Source organism: Larus michahellis, chromosome 2, assembly GCF_964199755.1.
Source record: "Larus michahellis chromosome 2, bLarMic1.1, whole genome shotgun sequence".
Lineage (NCBI taxonomy): Eukaryota > Metazoa > Chordata > Aves > Charadriiformes > Laridae > Larus > Larus michahellis.
Genome location: NC_133897.1, coordinates 170,347,345 through 170,363,760, shown reverse-complemented (window position 1 = coordinate 170,363,760; position 16,416 = coordinate 170,347,345). Strand labels below are relative to the sequence as shown.

Sequence of the window (16,416 nt, the reverse complement as noted above, 5' to 3'; positions counted from 1 at the left end):
AGATCCCGCTCCAGGTGCCGCGGAGCTCGACGGAGTCCGGCGGTCCTGGTTCGCCCTCCGGCCGCCGCTCTCTCGAGACCGGCGCCGGACCGGCCTCCGCGAAGCCGCGCATGCGCACGAGCTGCGGAACAAATGCGCAGTGCTGCCGGGGGCGGGGCCAAGGCGGGCCGGAGGCGTGGCCAGGGAGGGCGGGAGGCGGGGCCACAGGGCACGCGCGGCTCCCCCCCTGCAGGACCGGCCTGCAGCCGCCGGGCGGCAGCACTCCCTCCATTATTTACACACATATATATGTTTAGGGAATTTGTTATCTGTTTCCGCTTATATAGAAGATCTGCTTAGACTTATACATTAACACTTATGATACAGAATATCTATTTAGACTGTCTGCTTACACATATATTTTGACAATAATATCTTTATAAATACATTTTTTAAAGTATTTTTATATTCTAGGATCTTTTATATAACATAGAAACACAGAAGCATAGAATCCTTAGAGACAAAGTTTTTTATTTTGAACTTATTTTAGATACATAAATTAATATTATTTCTCAATATATATATTTCTCATATATAAATGAGAGATTGTTCTCTATTTCAATGCCTCATGCCCATAGTTACGGGTTTTCACATTTTTTAATGCATGCCAAGAATTTTCAGACGTTTTGGGGCCGTGACCCACCTCTTTTGGGAGACCCTCACACCCCCATCCCTCACTCACCTGCTCCTCCGCTGCATCATCGCTGCTCCAATGACACTGGGGTGCCCCAAATGATGTCATCATCCCCCCCGAGACACACACACACAGACATCTTTCTATTCACCCCAAAAAATCATAGAATCTACATGGTTGGGAAGGACCTTTGAGATCATCGAGTCCAACCATACACACACCAAAAAAAGCCCCTACAATCCCTGTCACTAGAGCATGCCCTGAAGTGCCACATCTAGACGTTTCTTAAATACCTCTAGGGATGGTGACTCAACCACTTCCCTGGGCAGGCTGTGCCAGTGCCTGACCACTCTTTCAGTAAAGTCATTCTTCCTAATCTCTAATCTAAACCTCCCCTGCCGCAACTTCAGACCATTTCCTCTGGGCCTGTCATTATTCACCTGGGAGAAGAGGCCAACACCCACCTCTCTGCACCCTCCTTTCAGGGAGTTGTAGAGGGCAATGAGGTCTCCCCTCAGCCTCCTCTTCTCCAAACTAAACATGCCCAGCTCCCTCAGCCTCTCCTCATATGCCCTGGTCTCCAGACCCCTCACCAGCCTGGTCGCTCTCCTCTGGACACGCTCCAGCACCTCAATGTCCCTCTTGTACAGCGGGGCCCAGAACTGAACACAGCACTCGAGGTGAGGCCTCGCCAGTGCCGAGTACAGAGGCACCATCACTTCCCTGCTCCTGCTGGCCACGCTATTCCTGATACAAGCCAGAATGCTGTTGGCCTTCTTGGCCACCTGGGCACACTGCTGGCTCATGTTAAGCTGGCCGTCCACCAGCACCCCCAGGTCCTTTTCTGCTGGGCAGCTTTCCAGCCACTCTGCCCCAATCCTGTAGTGCTGCTTGGGGTTGTTGTGACTGAAATGCAGGACCCAGCACTTGGCCTTATTAAACCTCATACAGTTGGCCTTGGCCCATCGATCCAGCCTGTCCAGGTCTCTCTGGAGAGCCTTCCTTCCCTCCAGCAGATCAACACTCCCACCTAGTTTGGTGTCGTCTGCAAACTTACTGAGGATGTACTCAATCCCCTCATCCAGATCATTGATAATGATATTAAACAAAACTGGCCCCAAAACTGAGCCCTGAGGGACACCACTGGTGACTGGCCACCAAGAGGATTTCACCCCATTAATCACAACTCTCTGGGCACAGCCATCCAAACAGTTTTTAACCCAGCAAAGAGTACACTTGTCTATGCCATGATTCGTCAGCTTCTCCAGGAGAATGCTGTGGGGGATGGTGTCAAAGGCCTTACCAAAGTCCAGCCAGACAACGTCCACAGCCTTCCCTGCATCCAGAAGGCGGGTCACATGGTCATACAAAGAGATCAGGTTGATTAAGCAGGACCTCCCTTTCCTAAACCCCTGCTGGCTGGCCCTGATCCCTTGGCTGCCCTGCACTTGCCGTGAGAGCTCACTCAAGATGGTCCTCTCCATGATCTTTCCTGGTACCGAGGTCAGGCTGACAGGCCTGTAGTTCCCCAGATCCTCCTTATGACCCTTCTTGTAGATGGGCATCACATTAGCCACCCTCCAGTCATCTGGTACCTCCCCTGTTGACCAAGACTGTTGATAAATGATGGAGAGAGGGTTGGTGAGCTCTCCCGCCAGCTCCCTGAGTACTCTTGGGTGAATCCCATCCGACCCCATAGACTTATGTGCGTCTAGGTGCAGAAGCAGATCATTGACTACTTCCTCCTGGATTACGGGTGGGTTGTTCTGCTTTCCATCCTTATCTTCCAGCTCAGGAGGCTGAGCACCCTGGGGATAGCTGGTCTGACTATTAAAGACAGAGGCAAAGAAGGCATTAAGTATCTCGGCCTTCTTCTCGTCATTGGTTACAACTTTCCCCCCAGCATCCAGTAAGGGATGGAGATTCTCCCTGGCTGTCTTTTTGTTGATGTATTTATAAAAACTTTTTTTGTTGTCCTTAAAGTTAGTGGCCAAGTTGAGCTCCAGCTGGGCTTTTGCCTTCCTAATTTTCTCTCTGTATAACCTAACAAGATCTCTGTACTCCTCCTGAGCTGCCTGTCCCTTCTTCCAAAGGTGATAAACCCTCCTTTTATTCCTAAGTCCCATGCGAAGTTCCTTATTCATCCAGACTGGCCATTTTCCCCGCCCTTTAGACTTGTGACATTGGGGACAGCCTGCTCCTGGGCCTTTAAGGTTTCCTTCTTGAAGAGTGTCCAGCCTTCCTGGACCCCTTTGCCCTTCAGGACTATCTCCCAAGGGACTCTCTCAACCAGTGTTCTGAACAAACCAAAGTCCACCCTCCAGAAGTCCAAGGTGGAGGTTTTGCTAACCCCCCTCCTTACGTCACTACGAATTGAAAACTTGACCATTTCATGACCACTAAACCAAAGACGACCTCTGACCACCACATCTCCCACTAGTCCTTCTCTGTTTGTGAACAGTAGGTCTAGCGAGGCACCTCCCCTGGTAGGCTCACCTACCAGTTGTGTCAGGAAGTTCTCTTCCATGCACTCGAGGAATCTCCTAGGCTGCCTGCTCTCTGCTGTGTTGTATTTCCAGCAGATACCCGGCAGGTTGAAGTCCCCAACCAGAACAAGGGCTGGCGATTGGAAGACGTCAGCCAGCCGCTTATAGAACACTTCATCTGTCTCCTCATCCTGGTTGAGTGGTCTATAGCATACTCCCAGCACAAGATCACCCTTATTTGCCTTCCCCTTCATCCTTATCCATAAACACTCGACTTTATCATCACTGGAATCTACCTCTATACAATCAAAACATTCCCTAATGTACAGAGCCACACCCCCGCCTCTCCTTCCTTGCCTATCCCTTCTGAAGAGCTTATAGCCTTTCATCGCAGCATTCCAGTCGTGACAGTCATCCCACCACATTTCCGTGACAGCGACTACATCATAGCTGTCCTGCTGCACAATGGCTTCCAGCTCATCCTGTTTGTTGCCCATGCTATGTGCATTCGTGTAGATGCACTTCAGCTGGGCTACCGATTTCACTCCCATCCTTGGCCCTTTATCCCTAGGCTCATTACTAGTGGGCCTGGTTTTATTCCCCCCCCCACTTCGATACTAGTTTAAAGCCCTGTCCATGAGCCTTGCTAACTCTTGGCCTAGTACCCTTTTCCCCTTTTGGGATAGGGTTTTCCTATTCTTAGCAAGCAGGCCCAGTGTCCTGTAGATCAAACTATGATCACAGAACCCAAAGCCCTGCTGGTAGCACCAGTTTCGGAGCTAGGTGTTGATCTGTCCAATTTTCCTGTTCACCCATTCATCAGTCCCCAAAACTGGAGGGACAGAGGAGAACACAATTTGTGCTCCCGAACCCTTGACAAGCTGTCCCAAGGCCCTGAAATCTTTCTTCATTGCCCTCAGACTTCTACTCTCCAGCTCCTCACTGTCTGCCTGTAAGATCAAAAGAGGGTAATAATCGGAGGGCCGTATCAGGCCAGGAAGCTTCCTGGCTATATCCTTAACACGGGCCCCAGGGAGGCAGCAGACCTCCCTGTGGGAAGGGTCCGGCCTGCATATGGGACCCTCAGTTCCCCTCAGAATGGACCCTGCTATGACTATTGCCCTCCTCCTGCTCTTCACAGAAGCAGTCTTAATGCGTGGAGCTGGCTGCTTTGACAAGTCCCTGGATGGGGCTTTATCAGCATCCTTAGTTCCCTCATCATCTATCTCCAGAGGCCCACATCTGTTCTGTACGGGCACCTGGGGGGGCATGGGGGGTCTGGAGGGGGCTCTTCTGCTGCCCCGAGCAAGTACCTGCTTCCATTCCCCCCCCCATCCTCTCCTAGTTCCCCTCCTTCTGCCTGGTGACAAGAGGGCAGGGGATCCTCTACCTCTCGTGGATCCCCCTCCTGCTGCTTTTTCCCTAAGAATGGCAGGTGTGCCTCCACCAATCGATCTCCCTTTCACACTCCCAAACGGTCCTCAGTCTTTCCACTTCCTCCTTAAACTCAGCCACCAGGCTGAGCAGATCATTTACCTGGTCACAGCACACAAAGGCGCTGTCTTTGCTGTCCTCCTGCCAGAGTGACAGACATTCCATGCAGCCCATCGCCTGGATGGGTGCATGTCCCTCCATCAGGTCCATTTGGGTCACTTTATTCCTTTTGGCTTTGGCTACAGACCAAGTAGAGACCATGTTTTCTTTGCAGTTGACCTAGCCTGCCTGCCTGCTTGCTCTCCTCTTGTTCCTCCACTCGCAGTCACCCGTCGCACTCTGCGTGGCTGCCCGCTGCTGCTGTTGCCTCGCCGACATACACCCTCATCTGGTGCTCCCAGGTGGTTCCGTGGGTGATGCCCAGGCATTGCCCGCTCACTGCTTTTTTCCTTCCTCACAAAAAACTTCTTTTATGAGGGGGGAGTGGTCCCACTCCCCAGGAAGTGCTGGGTACCAGCCCGGGCTGGACGCTTTTCCTGGCTTTAAAAAGCTTCAAAAGCCTCAAGGTGGTAGAGGGATTACACTTGGGCTTAATTTGGTGTATGGATTGAGAAAAGGGAAAAAAGAAGAAATTGGGAAAAGGGCAGGAGAATAAAACTGCAAAGAAAAGGAATGGAAGAAAAATGAGACATGGTAGGTTTTGAGATATTTTGTGTATTCTTTGGGCACCCTGTTGTAAATGGATGCTTTCATGCCCACCTTCAAGTGAAGGCCTGTACAAGTTAAATTATTTTCAGAATGGTTGGAGATGGCGGCTGTTTTGAGGATTGCCCTATTATGTAGCATTTTTCAAGAGAACATTATCTTCTAGCTCTGCTGAAGGAGAAGCTTTAGTTTTGAAAAACAACAGGAAAGAGAATGACAGTTAAGCAATGTCTCTGCTCAGGAAAAGGCTGGGCATCGGGTTGCGGGCAGTGAGCAATTGCACCATCTATCACTCACTTTGTGTATTATTTTATTGGTATTATTGTTAATTCTTTTCCTTTGGTGTTCTATTAAACTGTCTTTATCCTAAGCCACTAGTTTTACCTCTTTCTTCTGATCCTCCTCCCCATCCCACCGGGGTGGTGGGTGGGTGACGAGCGAGCGAGCGGACACATAGCACTTGGCTGGTGGCTGGGGCTAAACCACAACAGTCCTTTTTGGTGCCCAAAGTGGGGCTTGAAGGTATATCACATCCCCTGCCACACGCCAGCCTCTGGGAAAATTGAACGATACAATAGACTGCTAAAAACTACATGGAGAGCAATGGGTGCTGGGACCTTAAAACATTGGGACACACATTTAGCAAAAGCTACTTGGTTAGTTAACACCAGGGGATCTACCAAGGGAGCTGGCCCTGCCCAATCAAAACTCCCACACACTGCAGAAGGGCATAAAGCCCCCGTGGTGCACATGAAGAACATGTTAAGGAAGAGAGTTGGGGTTAGTCTTGCCTCAGGCAAAGGCAAACCCATCTGTGGGATTGCTTTTGTTCAGGGACCTGGGTGTGCTTGGTGGACAATGGAGAAGGATGGGAAAGTCCGATTTATACCTCAAGAGGATTCGATTTTGGGTGAGAATAGCCAATGAATTAAATTGTATGATATTACTAAAATACCAATATGTGTCGTCACTACTACAGTTGCTATATGCTATATCAATGGTATTCTAGTAAGAATCACCCAAACCAATGAAGGATGAATTTTGATGAAACCGAACAAAGTGCAGCAGTGATGGAACCAGAACCAGCTTCAGCAACTGGTGCCCGGCAACCTTCCCAAGATTGACATCTTCAACCTGCGGACTGTGCGCATGGGCTGGGCCAGATACACTAGCTGCAAGCTCCAGATGCAGCATGCAACGATCCAACACTACACACTATCTCTCCTGCCCTGAAAGACTAACAACAGGCGGAGCCCAAAGTCATGGACTAAATGAACTCAATGGACATATTAGAGGGATGGCCCATTGACTAAGGGAATGATATCTATGTGATAGATTTATATAGAATTGTCTAGGTTGGAAGAGACCTTTAAAATCATTGAGTCCTATCAACCTAACACTGACAAAAACACCACTAAACCACATCCCTCAGCATCGCATCTGCCCGGCTTTTAAATCCTTCCAGGGATGGTGACTCCACCACTGCCCTGCTGGGCAGCCTCTTCTAATGTTCCTTTTGGTGAAGAAATTTTTCCTAATATCCAATCTAAACTTCCTCTTGTGCCATGTCCTGTTCCTTGGGAGAAGAGCCTGACCCCCCCTGGCTGCCCCCTCCTTTCAGGGAGCTGCAGAGAGCGAGGTCTCCCCTCAGCCCCCTTTTCTCCAGGCTGAACACCCCCAGCTCCCTCAGACGCTCCTCACAAGACTTGTGCTCCAGACCCCTCACCAGCTCCATTGTCCTTCTGTGGACACGCTCCAGCACCTCAATGTCTTTCTTGTCATGAAGGGCCCAAAACTGGACATAGGGCTCGAGGTGGGGCCTCACCAGTGCTGAGTGCAGGGGGACGGTCACTGCCCCAGTCCTGCTGGCCACACTGTTCCTGATACAGGCTAGGATGCTACTGGCCTTCTTGGCCACCTGGGCACACTGCTGGCTCATATTCAGCCGGCTGTTGACCAACACCACCAGATCCTTTTGTGCCAGGCATCGCCAAGCCTGTAGCACTGCATGGGATTGGTGTGACCCAAGTGCAGGACCCAGTCCTTGGGCCTTGTTGAATTTCATACCACCAACCCTGGCAATACATATATATCTATATACATACACAAAGTCAACGACAGGAAGAGTTGTGGTGATTAATTGAAAAGTGTAAGACCTGGCATGATATAGATGGTACAGAATAAGGGGTGGATACTGTCCTGATTTCAGCTGGGACAGAGTTAATTTTCTTCCTAGTAGCTGCTGTGTTTTGGGTTTATTATGAGAATAATTCTGCTAACGTATTGTTTTAGCTGTTGCTAAGTAATGCTTATATTTAGTCAAGGACTTTTTCAGCTTCCCATAGAATCTCAGAGGGAGCATAGACAGGACAAGCTGGCCAAAGGAATATTCCATTCCATAGACATCATGCTCAGTATATAAATAGGGCATGGCCAGAGGGCAGGAATCCACAAATTGCTGCTCTGGACGAGTTGGGCAATCAGTCATCGGATGGTGAGTAGTTGTATCACTTACCTTTTATATTGTTTTACCATTATTATTATTTTCTCTTTGTTACTGTTCTATTAAACTGTCTTTATCTGAACCCATCAGGATATTTTTCCTTTTTTTCCTCCCTCTTCTCCATACCCTACTGGGGGGTCAGGGGGTGAGGTGGTGAGTGAGTGAACAGCTGCATGGTGCTAGTTGCCGGCTGGGGTTAAACCATGACAGTTTATTACAAAAACCTCAAAGCCAGTTACAACTACAATGGCTGCTATAAGAACAAAAGGACTACTATTCACGGCAGCATCATGAACTACAAGAAGCTTTCCATTTAGTCCCAGGCACTACTAACTTGCCTTTAGGTATCTCAGGTACTATACTGAGACAGTAATCACCTTTTAAGCACATTTGCAGAGAAAGGACATGCCTGGAAGGAAGTGCAACAAGTCTGATCTGTTGCTTTCTTTGCCAAGACAGATAGAAACTCCAGCCACTTGTGTCCACTGCTTACATCTTCTGCAAGGTACCAGAATGGCCTTTCTGCCCAGCTTGCTGGTCTGCAAGCCCAAGATAATTCTATCTTGGTCTTAACCTTAAAGGAAATAGGGAACAAAGCATTTTGTTTCCTGAATTAAAAAAAAGGCAATTTATTCTAATCCCATTAAAGATAGAAAAATTAGCTTTTAACTTCCATTCTGTAAATTAATGGAAGACACAAATTAGAACAAGAACTAAAGGTAGCAATCCTAAATGTAACATTCTGTATTTACAGAGGGATGTCAGCATTCGTTGAGTTTCATCTATAGGTTTTTGCACCGCTGCAAGCTTGTGCGAGACGAACCTGGAAAGAAAGAGAAATTAATCGGTACTCTTAAGAGACAACGTTACACCCCACAACGGTTCACAGCTTCTGCCTGAAGTAGAAGACGCTTTCATGTTGATTCAGTTTTTCAAAACATTGACAAAGCTTTGGGACAACAGTTCTTTTTCAAGAAGCGTACGGTTTATCCGCAGTTTGTATTAAGCTAGATGTGATGTAGCTACTCCCTCTTCTTCCATTCTCAGTTCATGCTTCTTCTTGACCAGTGACATGAGCCAAAATACAAGACAACGAGGGGAAAATAAGAAGTTTCTATTACAGCTCAACAGTCCAGTGACTAACAACAGAGTGCCAACACTGCCTTACAACTTCAGGTTATGATCCACAGAAATACATAGACTTACTGATAGCTTCTTCACAATTCCTTGGGCCTCCGGATTCAGATGAAGAAGATTCTTCTTGGTCAAATCACTTGCTGCTAAACGAATGCTCTGTGAAAAAAACCCCAAATCTTAGGTTTTCTGTTTGGCCAGCTGTAGTAGCCGGAAGCATGGGGGAAAAATAAAAAATCCAAGCATACTAGGAGACCACATACAGGCAGAGAACTACATTCAGCGTGACCAGAAGCTCAGGTCATACCTTCCTTGCAGTGCATTAACACATTACTGCCAGCAGAAGTTACTTTACAGAATCACACAGAATGATAGGGGTTAGAAGGGACCCCTGGAGATCACCTAGTACAATCTCCCTGCCAGAGCAGAGCATACTTTAAATGTTACTTAAATGGACAGCAAGTTGTCATCCCACATTCTGCTTGGAGCAGCTCCCACTTTGAACTAAAAATCTTCCAAGGTTCTCTTTAAGCTAGATCAATCCCCTGGTAAACTGCAGTGGCACAACTAAAGAGACAAGAGTGGATGACATGAAACTGCTAAGGGCCCCAAGAAGTTACAACCTATCCCTTCAGCAGAGATTTTACAGATTAAAGTTTCTGATTTACCTCCCCTCCTCCAACAGGGACTGTAATGAAGATATCGTTGCTGTCAGCAAGGGGGCTGCCATTGGCAGAGATGGTGTAAACACGTTCATTTACTGCAGGTATGCGCAAACCAGGTGTCTTGAAAATTCTGAAACAAAAAGTTATCAGTAAATAATTTCACTGCAATTCCTCAAAGCACTTTGACTAAGAGTCTTTCATTTCAGGTTCAAAGAGCCACTAAGGACTATGTTGCAAATCCATGACGGATAAATACATAAAGCAACTGGAAAGGCACTCCCCGTATGAGAGGTTAACAGAGACGTTCAACAGAATACAAACCTGGAATCAAATTTGGGTGTGACCATGGAGGAACCTCCTGGAGCACAGAGATCAACAATTCTACCAGTAGCTGGCGTGATAAAGTTGTTTTTACTTGATCTGTTAAAGGGAAATAAGTAAACATATCCTCATAACAATACCTTTAACAAATATACAAGCACTATCTTATCAAAGACTTGAATGAGGTTATCACCACAGAAAACCAGAGCTTCTTACTAATCAAAGGTAAACCCCAAAGCTAGGAATAGCTGGTCATCACGGGAGAGGAAGTTGTCCATCTTTCATTCACTGTCAGATCACTGATTTTTTTCCTATAGCATGGCACAACCACATCAATCAGCCTACTAAGCCATATTCCATTCTATTTAGGAGTTATATTAGCACTATACACTTATTCTCCATTTCTGAGATTCAGTGAAAAAGATATCCCCTATTACCTTTTACTCATGCGCTTCACTCTCGCTGAAGGAGCTCTTCTGCTCCTGGACGCTGGCACTTTTTTAGTGGATGCCTTCACCTGAAACACACATTACTCACCAAATCAGTTACTTCACTATCCACGTGACAGCTGAGTCCACAATGAAAAAACACTTCCATACAAAATGTTTGTCTCAATAGGCTCCTTTTTATGGCAGAAGAGTCCAGAAACAAACACCATACAAGCTTCTGTGACCTTCCCCTGTCGCTAGGCCTTTCAGGAAGCAATACCTGTTTTGAAGTCCCCCTCAAAGTATCCTGGACAGCTATATTATCAGAGACATCACTTCAGAAAGTAGGTTATACATTGGGAATGAAGTCATCACGAAGAGCAGCTATTTACCTTTTTAGTTCTGGGATTAATGTTTTCAGCTTCTGGCTCTGGAAGACACTGGCTATCATGTTTTTGCGTTGCTAGAGGAAGCAAAGGAGGCTCCCCTTCTTCTTCAATAGCTTCAATATCCTGTTTAGATTTTTCCACTAGAAAGAGAAAGCATTATCTAAGTTGAAAATAAATAACTTTACATTATTAGTTAGCAGCTGAGGTAAACAGTAAACAATTACAAGCATTTTTGACAACAATTTGCTTCTGAAGTCCAAATTCCAATGTAATCCTGACAGATTACTGAGTGGACAGAGCACTATCTTAAATTATTTTGAAAGGTTTAATAAAATTAAGATGAGCTACTGCAGATAGTAGAGATAAACATAGGATTATTTTCCTGTCTTTAAATATATTGAAGGGTGTAAGGTAAGAACCGAATTATTATTTGCAGTATGTAAATCATGGCATGCTTTCATATCACTGAACTCATCACAATGCTTAAAACAAACTGACCTTTCCTGATGATTTTTAAAGGAGTCTGGATAACTTCTGCTGTTAGCTTGTTTATTTCTGTTATTTCCAAGGCTGCCTAAAATTAAAAACGGTCACAACACCATTAGGATTATTGGTAGCACATAGTTCTGAGAAATCCAAGTGGTAGAGCAAATCCCTTACTATTTTACAGCAAGAATACCTCCGTGTTTTCTGCTGTGCTCAAACTAGGACCTTTCATGTTGTTCTGAAGGTGACAACAACAGGTGAGGTCTGCGTGCTGTTCAGGACTAACGTGCCTTATTTGGCAGCTGCAAGTACACTTCACTGCTGCCCTGCTGCTCAACCGATTCAGAAATGCTTTAATTTTCTGAAAAATGTGTATGCTGTCAGGGATCTGGGAGTGAAATCAAGCGGGTACGGAAAGACCAACAAGGAGCAGTATAAGCAGGCACGTCCTATATTAGATACAACAGACATCGCTTACTAGTAAGTCTTAAAGCAGCATTTGTGAAAGTATTTATCTATTCTGCTATTACAATGCTTCTACAGACTCAAGAAACCCTTCGTTTTCTATGGAGGTACACAACACGATCGGGAAAGTTTAATGTTTATGTTAGAAACCCACCGTTGCTGCTTCTTCCAACACCTTTGTGCTTCCTCCTTTAGCTAAAAAAGAAAACATTTTTAAAAAATCAATACATATCTGAGACAGCCCATGCAATGCAGGTAGACGTACTTTAACACGTCACCACTAGGGTGCAAAAAACCAGCACAAACTAGTTTTCTCGGCAGCGAGTGAGCGGCCTCAGACAAAGAGAGCGGCACTTCCTAACAGCCCAAGAGATTCCAGACAGAGGAGCCCCCGGCTGCTCCTGTACTACCCTTGGGTTCCTTACCCCAGGGAAAACACGCCCCTGACCGCCCGGCACCGCCCGCCCCGTACCGAAGTACTCGACCCAGTTCATCTCGCGGATCTCCGGCGGCAGCCGCAGGATCTCCATGTCGTACAGGTGCTCCACCTCCTTGATGAGGCGCTCCCCGTCCGCCCGAATCTGCTCGATCCGCCGTTCCACTGCGGGGACGCGCACGGCTCAGTAACGGCTCGGGGCTAGGGCTCGGGGCCCGCTCCCCGTCCCCACCCCGCTCCCGCCGGCCGCGGCCTACCCTCTCGGTCGAAGTCCTTCAGGAAGGCCGCCAGCTTCCTCTTGCGCGCGCTCACGCCACCCTTCTTCCGTGCGGGCGCCATGGCGGCGGTGTGGGGGGCTGGCGGCGGTGTGGGGGGCTAGCGGCGGTGTCTGGGGCCGGGGTTGGGGTTGGGGTCGGAGCCGGGAGCGCCGCCGCCCGCCGCGCGTTCAAACCCAACCGCCGCCGCCGCCCGGCCAATCAGAGCCTGCCGCCGCCTGGCCAATCGGGTCCCGGCGCAGCGCAATGACGTCACGGGACTGTGTCCCGCTCCCGGTCCGGCGGGCCGCTATGGCGGCAGCAGAGGCGCTGGCAGCGGCGCTGCGGGAATGGGCGGCAGCGGCGGCGCGGCAGGACGCAGCCTGGCGGGCGGCGCTGGACGCCTGCGCGCCGCTGTTGGGCTCGCTGGCCGGGCTGGCGGCGCAGATGCGGGCGGGGCAGCGGCTGGCGTGGGGCGGCTCACCGCTGGGGGCCTTCGGCGAGCTGCAGGCGCGGCTGTGGTGGAAGCAGCGCGGCGCGGCCGAGGCGCTGCTGGAGCAGCTCGGCAGCCGGCGGTAAGGCGGCGGCGGGGCCGGGCCGGGCCGGGCTGGGGTCGCGGGTCTGCAGCTGAGCGCCATCTGCTTTGTCGCGCAGGGCGGAGCTGCGGGACGTGCGGGACGCCGTGGGGGCCGGCGTGGCTGGCATCCTGCGGCTGTACGAGGAGCGGGCGGCGGAGCTGGGCCTGGCGGCGTCCCTGCAGCGCGGGCCGCGCAGCCCCTCCCTGGCGGATGCGCTAGAGGGGCTGCAGGACGTGGAGCGTTACTACCGGCACCTGTATCCTTCCGCGGCGGGTCTCTCCGGGCAGCGCTGGCGGACGCCTTTTTCTCTTTGTCGTCCTTACCGGGCATGAAGGTACCTGGAGAGCAAGCTTCTCCTTCTCCGCATCAGCTGTGACAGCCTGCCAGACATGGAAGCCCTCCCACAGTCTTGGGAGAGAATTTTGGAGCGCTACAAGGAAGACGTTGTTCAAGGTAGTTCCACTTCCAGCAGACCCTTCCTTGAGCTCTCAGCGCTGGAGGCCGAAGGTCTGGCTCTCACGTAGGCCCGGTGCTGCTTGCTATGTTTTTCTCAGTAGCAGTGGGTGACCTTGTTCAGTTTGCACTTGATCTTTGTGACCTGCTCTGAGATCTTGTAAATGACTTCAGTTGTAAATACTCACCATCACACCCTGGGCATAGCTGGAAGCAACATCCTTCCTCACAGTGTAACAAGGAGCATAGTGCTCCATTTCACTTGGTCTGCTAAGTTAGCTTTACTTACGTTTTTCTTTATTGTTTTTAGAAACAAGTTAATTTTTTGTGGGTACAGAATACAGATAAAAACATTAAGCTAATGGGGCTATTTTTTTCCTTCCAACTCAGATACACTTCTTAAGATCTCTCTGTTTGTGGACAACCACCGGGAGCTGTACTGCTCACCAGGCTCCTGACAGCGAACAGGAGGGTCTGATGTTGAACAGCTTCTGCGAGAGTCTGGTATGTTCCGAGATGACCACGACAGGGATGGTGGATTGAGGAAGCTTAACCGGTGCTTTTTGGAAGCTGAATGAGTTGGGTACTTGGCCTCAGTAGAAAATGCTTGGACTGTTTCATTTTCAAGTGGAAATGGACTTGGTGTCTGAAGAGGCTGAGCTGAACAAGCCATGAAGATAAAAGGGTATCATCTTCAGCTACAGAAGTCATCTTTTCTTTGGTCTGCCATGGATATTTTTGTATACTGAAAAAAATGTTGTGACTTACTAACTTGAGGTCTGCTGCAAATAAGCAAGCATAACATAAGGCACAACAGGCTGATACCATGTAACAAATATGTTTAGGTACCATCCTTACAAATAAATAAAAGATGTCAAAGCAGATCTGGCACAGGAATAGTTTCAGGAGAGAGTGCATAGACTGTCCTGTACTTCACAGAATGACGGATGAGAAGGGTACCACTGGTGCTGGTTGTTTTATAGCTGCCCCAGGGAACCTACACCCAGGTGCAGGTGTGAGGAGAGGGATCTCCTGTCTGGGGGAGGCCAGGGGCTGCAGGTGTCCACTGTGGGGGGGGCCCAGGGAGAGAGGCCAGCAGTGGCCAGGGAACCCCCCTCAGGGTGTGGGGCAGGGGGCTGCAGGCATTCCCCCTTGGGGGTGGCTAGGGACCCGCTCAGGATGGGGCGGGGCAGGGGCTCAAGGGTGCAGGCAGAAGAGCCCAGTAGCAGTGGGGAGAGGGGTCGAGGTGCCCAGGGTGCAGACCGCAGCTCGGGTAGATGGAGAGGGGCTGGGCAGCACTGGTAGGGCTGGGTCTCCCTGCCAGAACAAAGGAGAGGGGCTGGGAGCCACCATGGGGTGCAGGATGGTACTGGGACTTAACAGGGAGTGCGGGGAGAGGGGCTAGGAGTGCAGACCCCCACTGGGATGTAGAGAGTGGCTGGGGGTTGCAAGGTCAGCCCCATCCTCAGGGCACTGGGGGCTGTTCCTGGGGGTTCTCACCCAACCTGTGAATTCACCCATGTGACAGGGACTTCTGGGGGCAGTGTGTGTGTTGGGGTACAAAATCCCCCAGGGGAGACAACCCAGCAGGACATAGCCAGCTCACAGCACAGGACCCAGCCAAGGGACCCCAGTCCCACACACACCCTCAGCCCACCCGTGTGCCAGCTGGAGGCAGGGCTGGGCAGACAGCCCAGCTCAGCCAGGACCGCCTCCCCCCCGAGTTTCACCTTGAGCTCCTGGACAAGATTACGGAGATGTGGCCAGTGCATCTGCAAGTTGTGGAGCTGGTCCCTCTGCTCTCCAGCTGCTGCTCCTGGGCAGCTGCCCGTGGCCGCAGCTCAGTGCCTGCCCACGCCAGCACCAGCCACGCCCGCCAGGAGGGAAACAGCAGTGGTTGCTGGGGGGGTGGAGTTGAAAAACAGCCCCAGCAGGGGGGAAAAACTGACCCTGGTGGGGGAGAAAAGTGAACCCCACTTATGGCAGGGGGGGCAAAAAACAGCCCCCATTGTGGTGGGGGACAAAACCCGCCACCAATTGTGCGGTGCTGAGATGCCTCCACTTCCCCACATGGGACTTTGGGTGTGAATGTGGAGCAATTGGTGCAAAATCAGGGACCCCTCTCCGCAACAGGGACCGGTGCACAGAGACCCCCCCCCTTGCAATGAGTGCAGGTGTGCAAGGAAACCCATGCAACAGGGACTGGGGTTGTTACAAAGAAGTTTGATGAACTGTGTTCTTCTCTCTGAAGAGCCCTGTTCGCATGAGCAGCTCAGCACCAGCAGCTGAAGGAGGTGAAGCCTCAGGCCACAGAAGCTGATTGAGCGTAAACCTTCTGATAAAACTGATGCTGCAAACACAGAACTTGCTGGATCTGGCAGATGGGAGTGGAACGAAGAAGAGAAGGATGAAGGAAACATTTCATAGAATCACCGAATGGTTTGGATGGGAAGGGACCGTTAAAGACCATAGAGTCCAGCCCCCCTGCCCTGGGCAGGGACATCTTCAACGAGATCAGGTTGCTCAGAGCCCCCGTCCAACCTGGCCTTGAACGCCTCCAGGGATGGGGCAGCCACAGCTTCTCTGGGCAACCTGGGACAGTGTCTCACCACCCTCAGTGTAAAACATTTCTTGCTTTAATCTAGTCTGAGTCTCCCCCCGTCTAGTTTAAAGCCATTTACCCTTTGTCCTATCGCTGTTGGCCCTGCTAAAAAGTCTGTCCCCATCTTTCTTATAAGCCCCCTTCAAGTACTGAAAGGCCACAAAAAGGTCTCTCCAGAGCCTTCTCTTCTCCAGGCTGAACACCCCCAACTCCCTCAGCCTGTCCTCGCAGCAGAGGGGCTCCAGCCCTCCAACCATTTTTGTGGCCTCCTCTGGACCTGATCAAACAGGTCCAATCCCAAGACCATGAGATCACTTCAGAAGAGCTCAAACCCCGTAAGAAATCAAGAGACCACCGACCAGAATTAAGGGATTGGACTTGGACTTGGGGATCAGGTGATGGGT

At 50.0% G+C, this 16,416-nt stretch overlaps 2 protein-coding genes across 3 annotated transcripts; one reads left to right on the top strand and one right to left on the bottom strand.

Annotated features, from left to right (window-relative positions):
- Positions 1 to 8,414: 8,414 nt before the first annotated feature.
- On the bottom strand, positions 8,415 to 12,625 carry CDCA8 (cell division cycle associated 8). Its single transcript, XM_074578182.1, has 10 exons — positions 12,383 to 12,625; positions 12,162 to 12,290; positions 11,844 to 11,884; positions 11,237 to 11,312; positions 10,742 to 10,878; positions 10,359 to 10,438; positions 9,922 to 10,020; positions 9,604 to 9,730; positions 9,008 to 9,094; positions 8,415 to 8,624 (listed from the first exon to the last, which is right to left on the bottom strand). The coding sequence occupies exons 1-10, from the start codon at positions 12,462 to 12,464 to the stop codon at positions 8,580 to 8,582; spliced, it is 903 nt and encodes a 300-aa protein (XP_074434283.1). The 5' UTR covers positions 12,465 to 12,625; the 3' UTR covers positions 8,415 to 8,579.
- Positions 12,626 to 12,646: 21 nt separating this feature from the next.
- AIRIM (AFG2 interacting ribosome maturation factor) lies at positions 12,647 to 14,292 on the top strand. 2 transcript variants are annotated; one of them, XM_074578184.1, is made up of 4 exons: positions 12,647 to 12,954; positions 13,034 to 13,213; positions 13,292 to 13,410; positions 13,801 to 14,292. In XM_074578184.1, the coding sequence occupies exons 1-4, from the start codon at positions 12,647 to 12,649 to the stop codon at positions 13,866 to 13,868; spliced, it is 675 nt and encodes a 224-aa protein (XP_074434285.1). In that variant the 3' UTR covers positions 13,869 to 14,292. The 2 variants fall into 2 exon arrangements, with proteins under 2 accessions (XP_074434285.1, XP_074434284.1); XM_074578183.1 differs by having other exon boundaries at positions 13,292 to 13,464.
- The last annotated feature ends 2,124 nt before the right edge of the window (positions 14,293 to 16,416 follow it).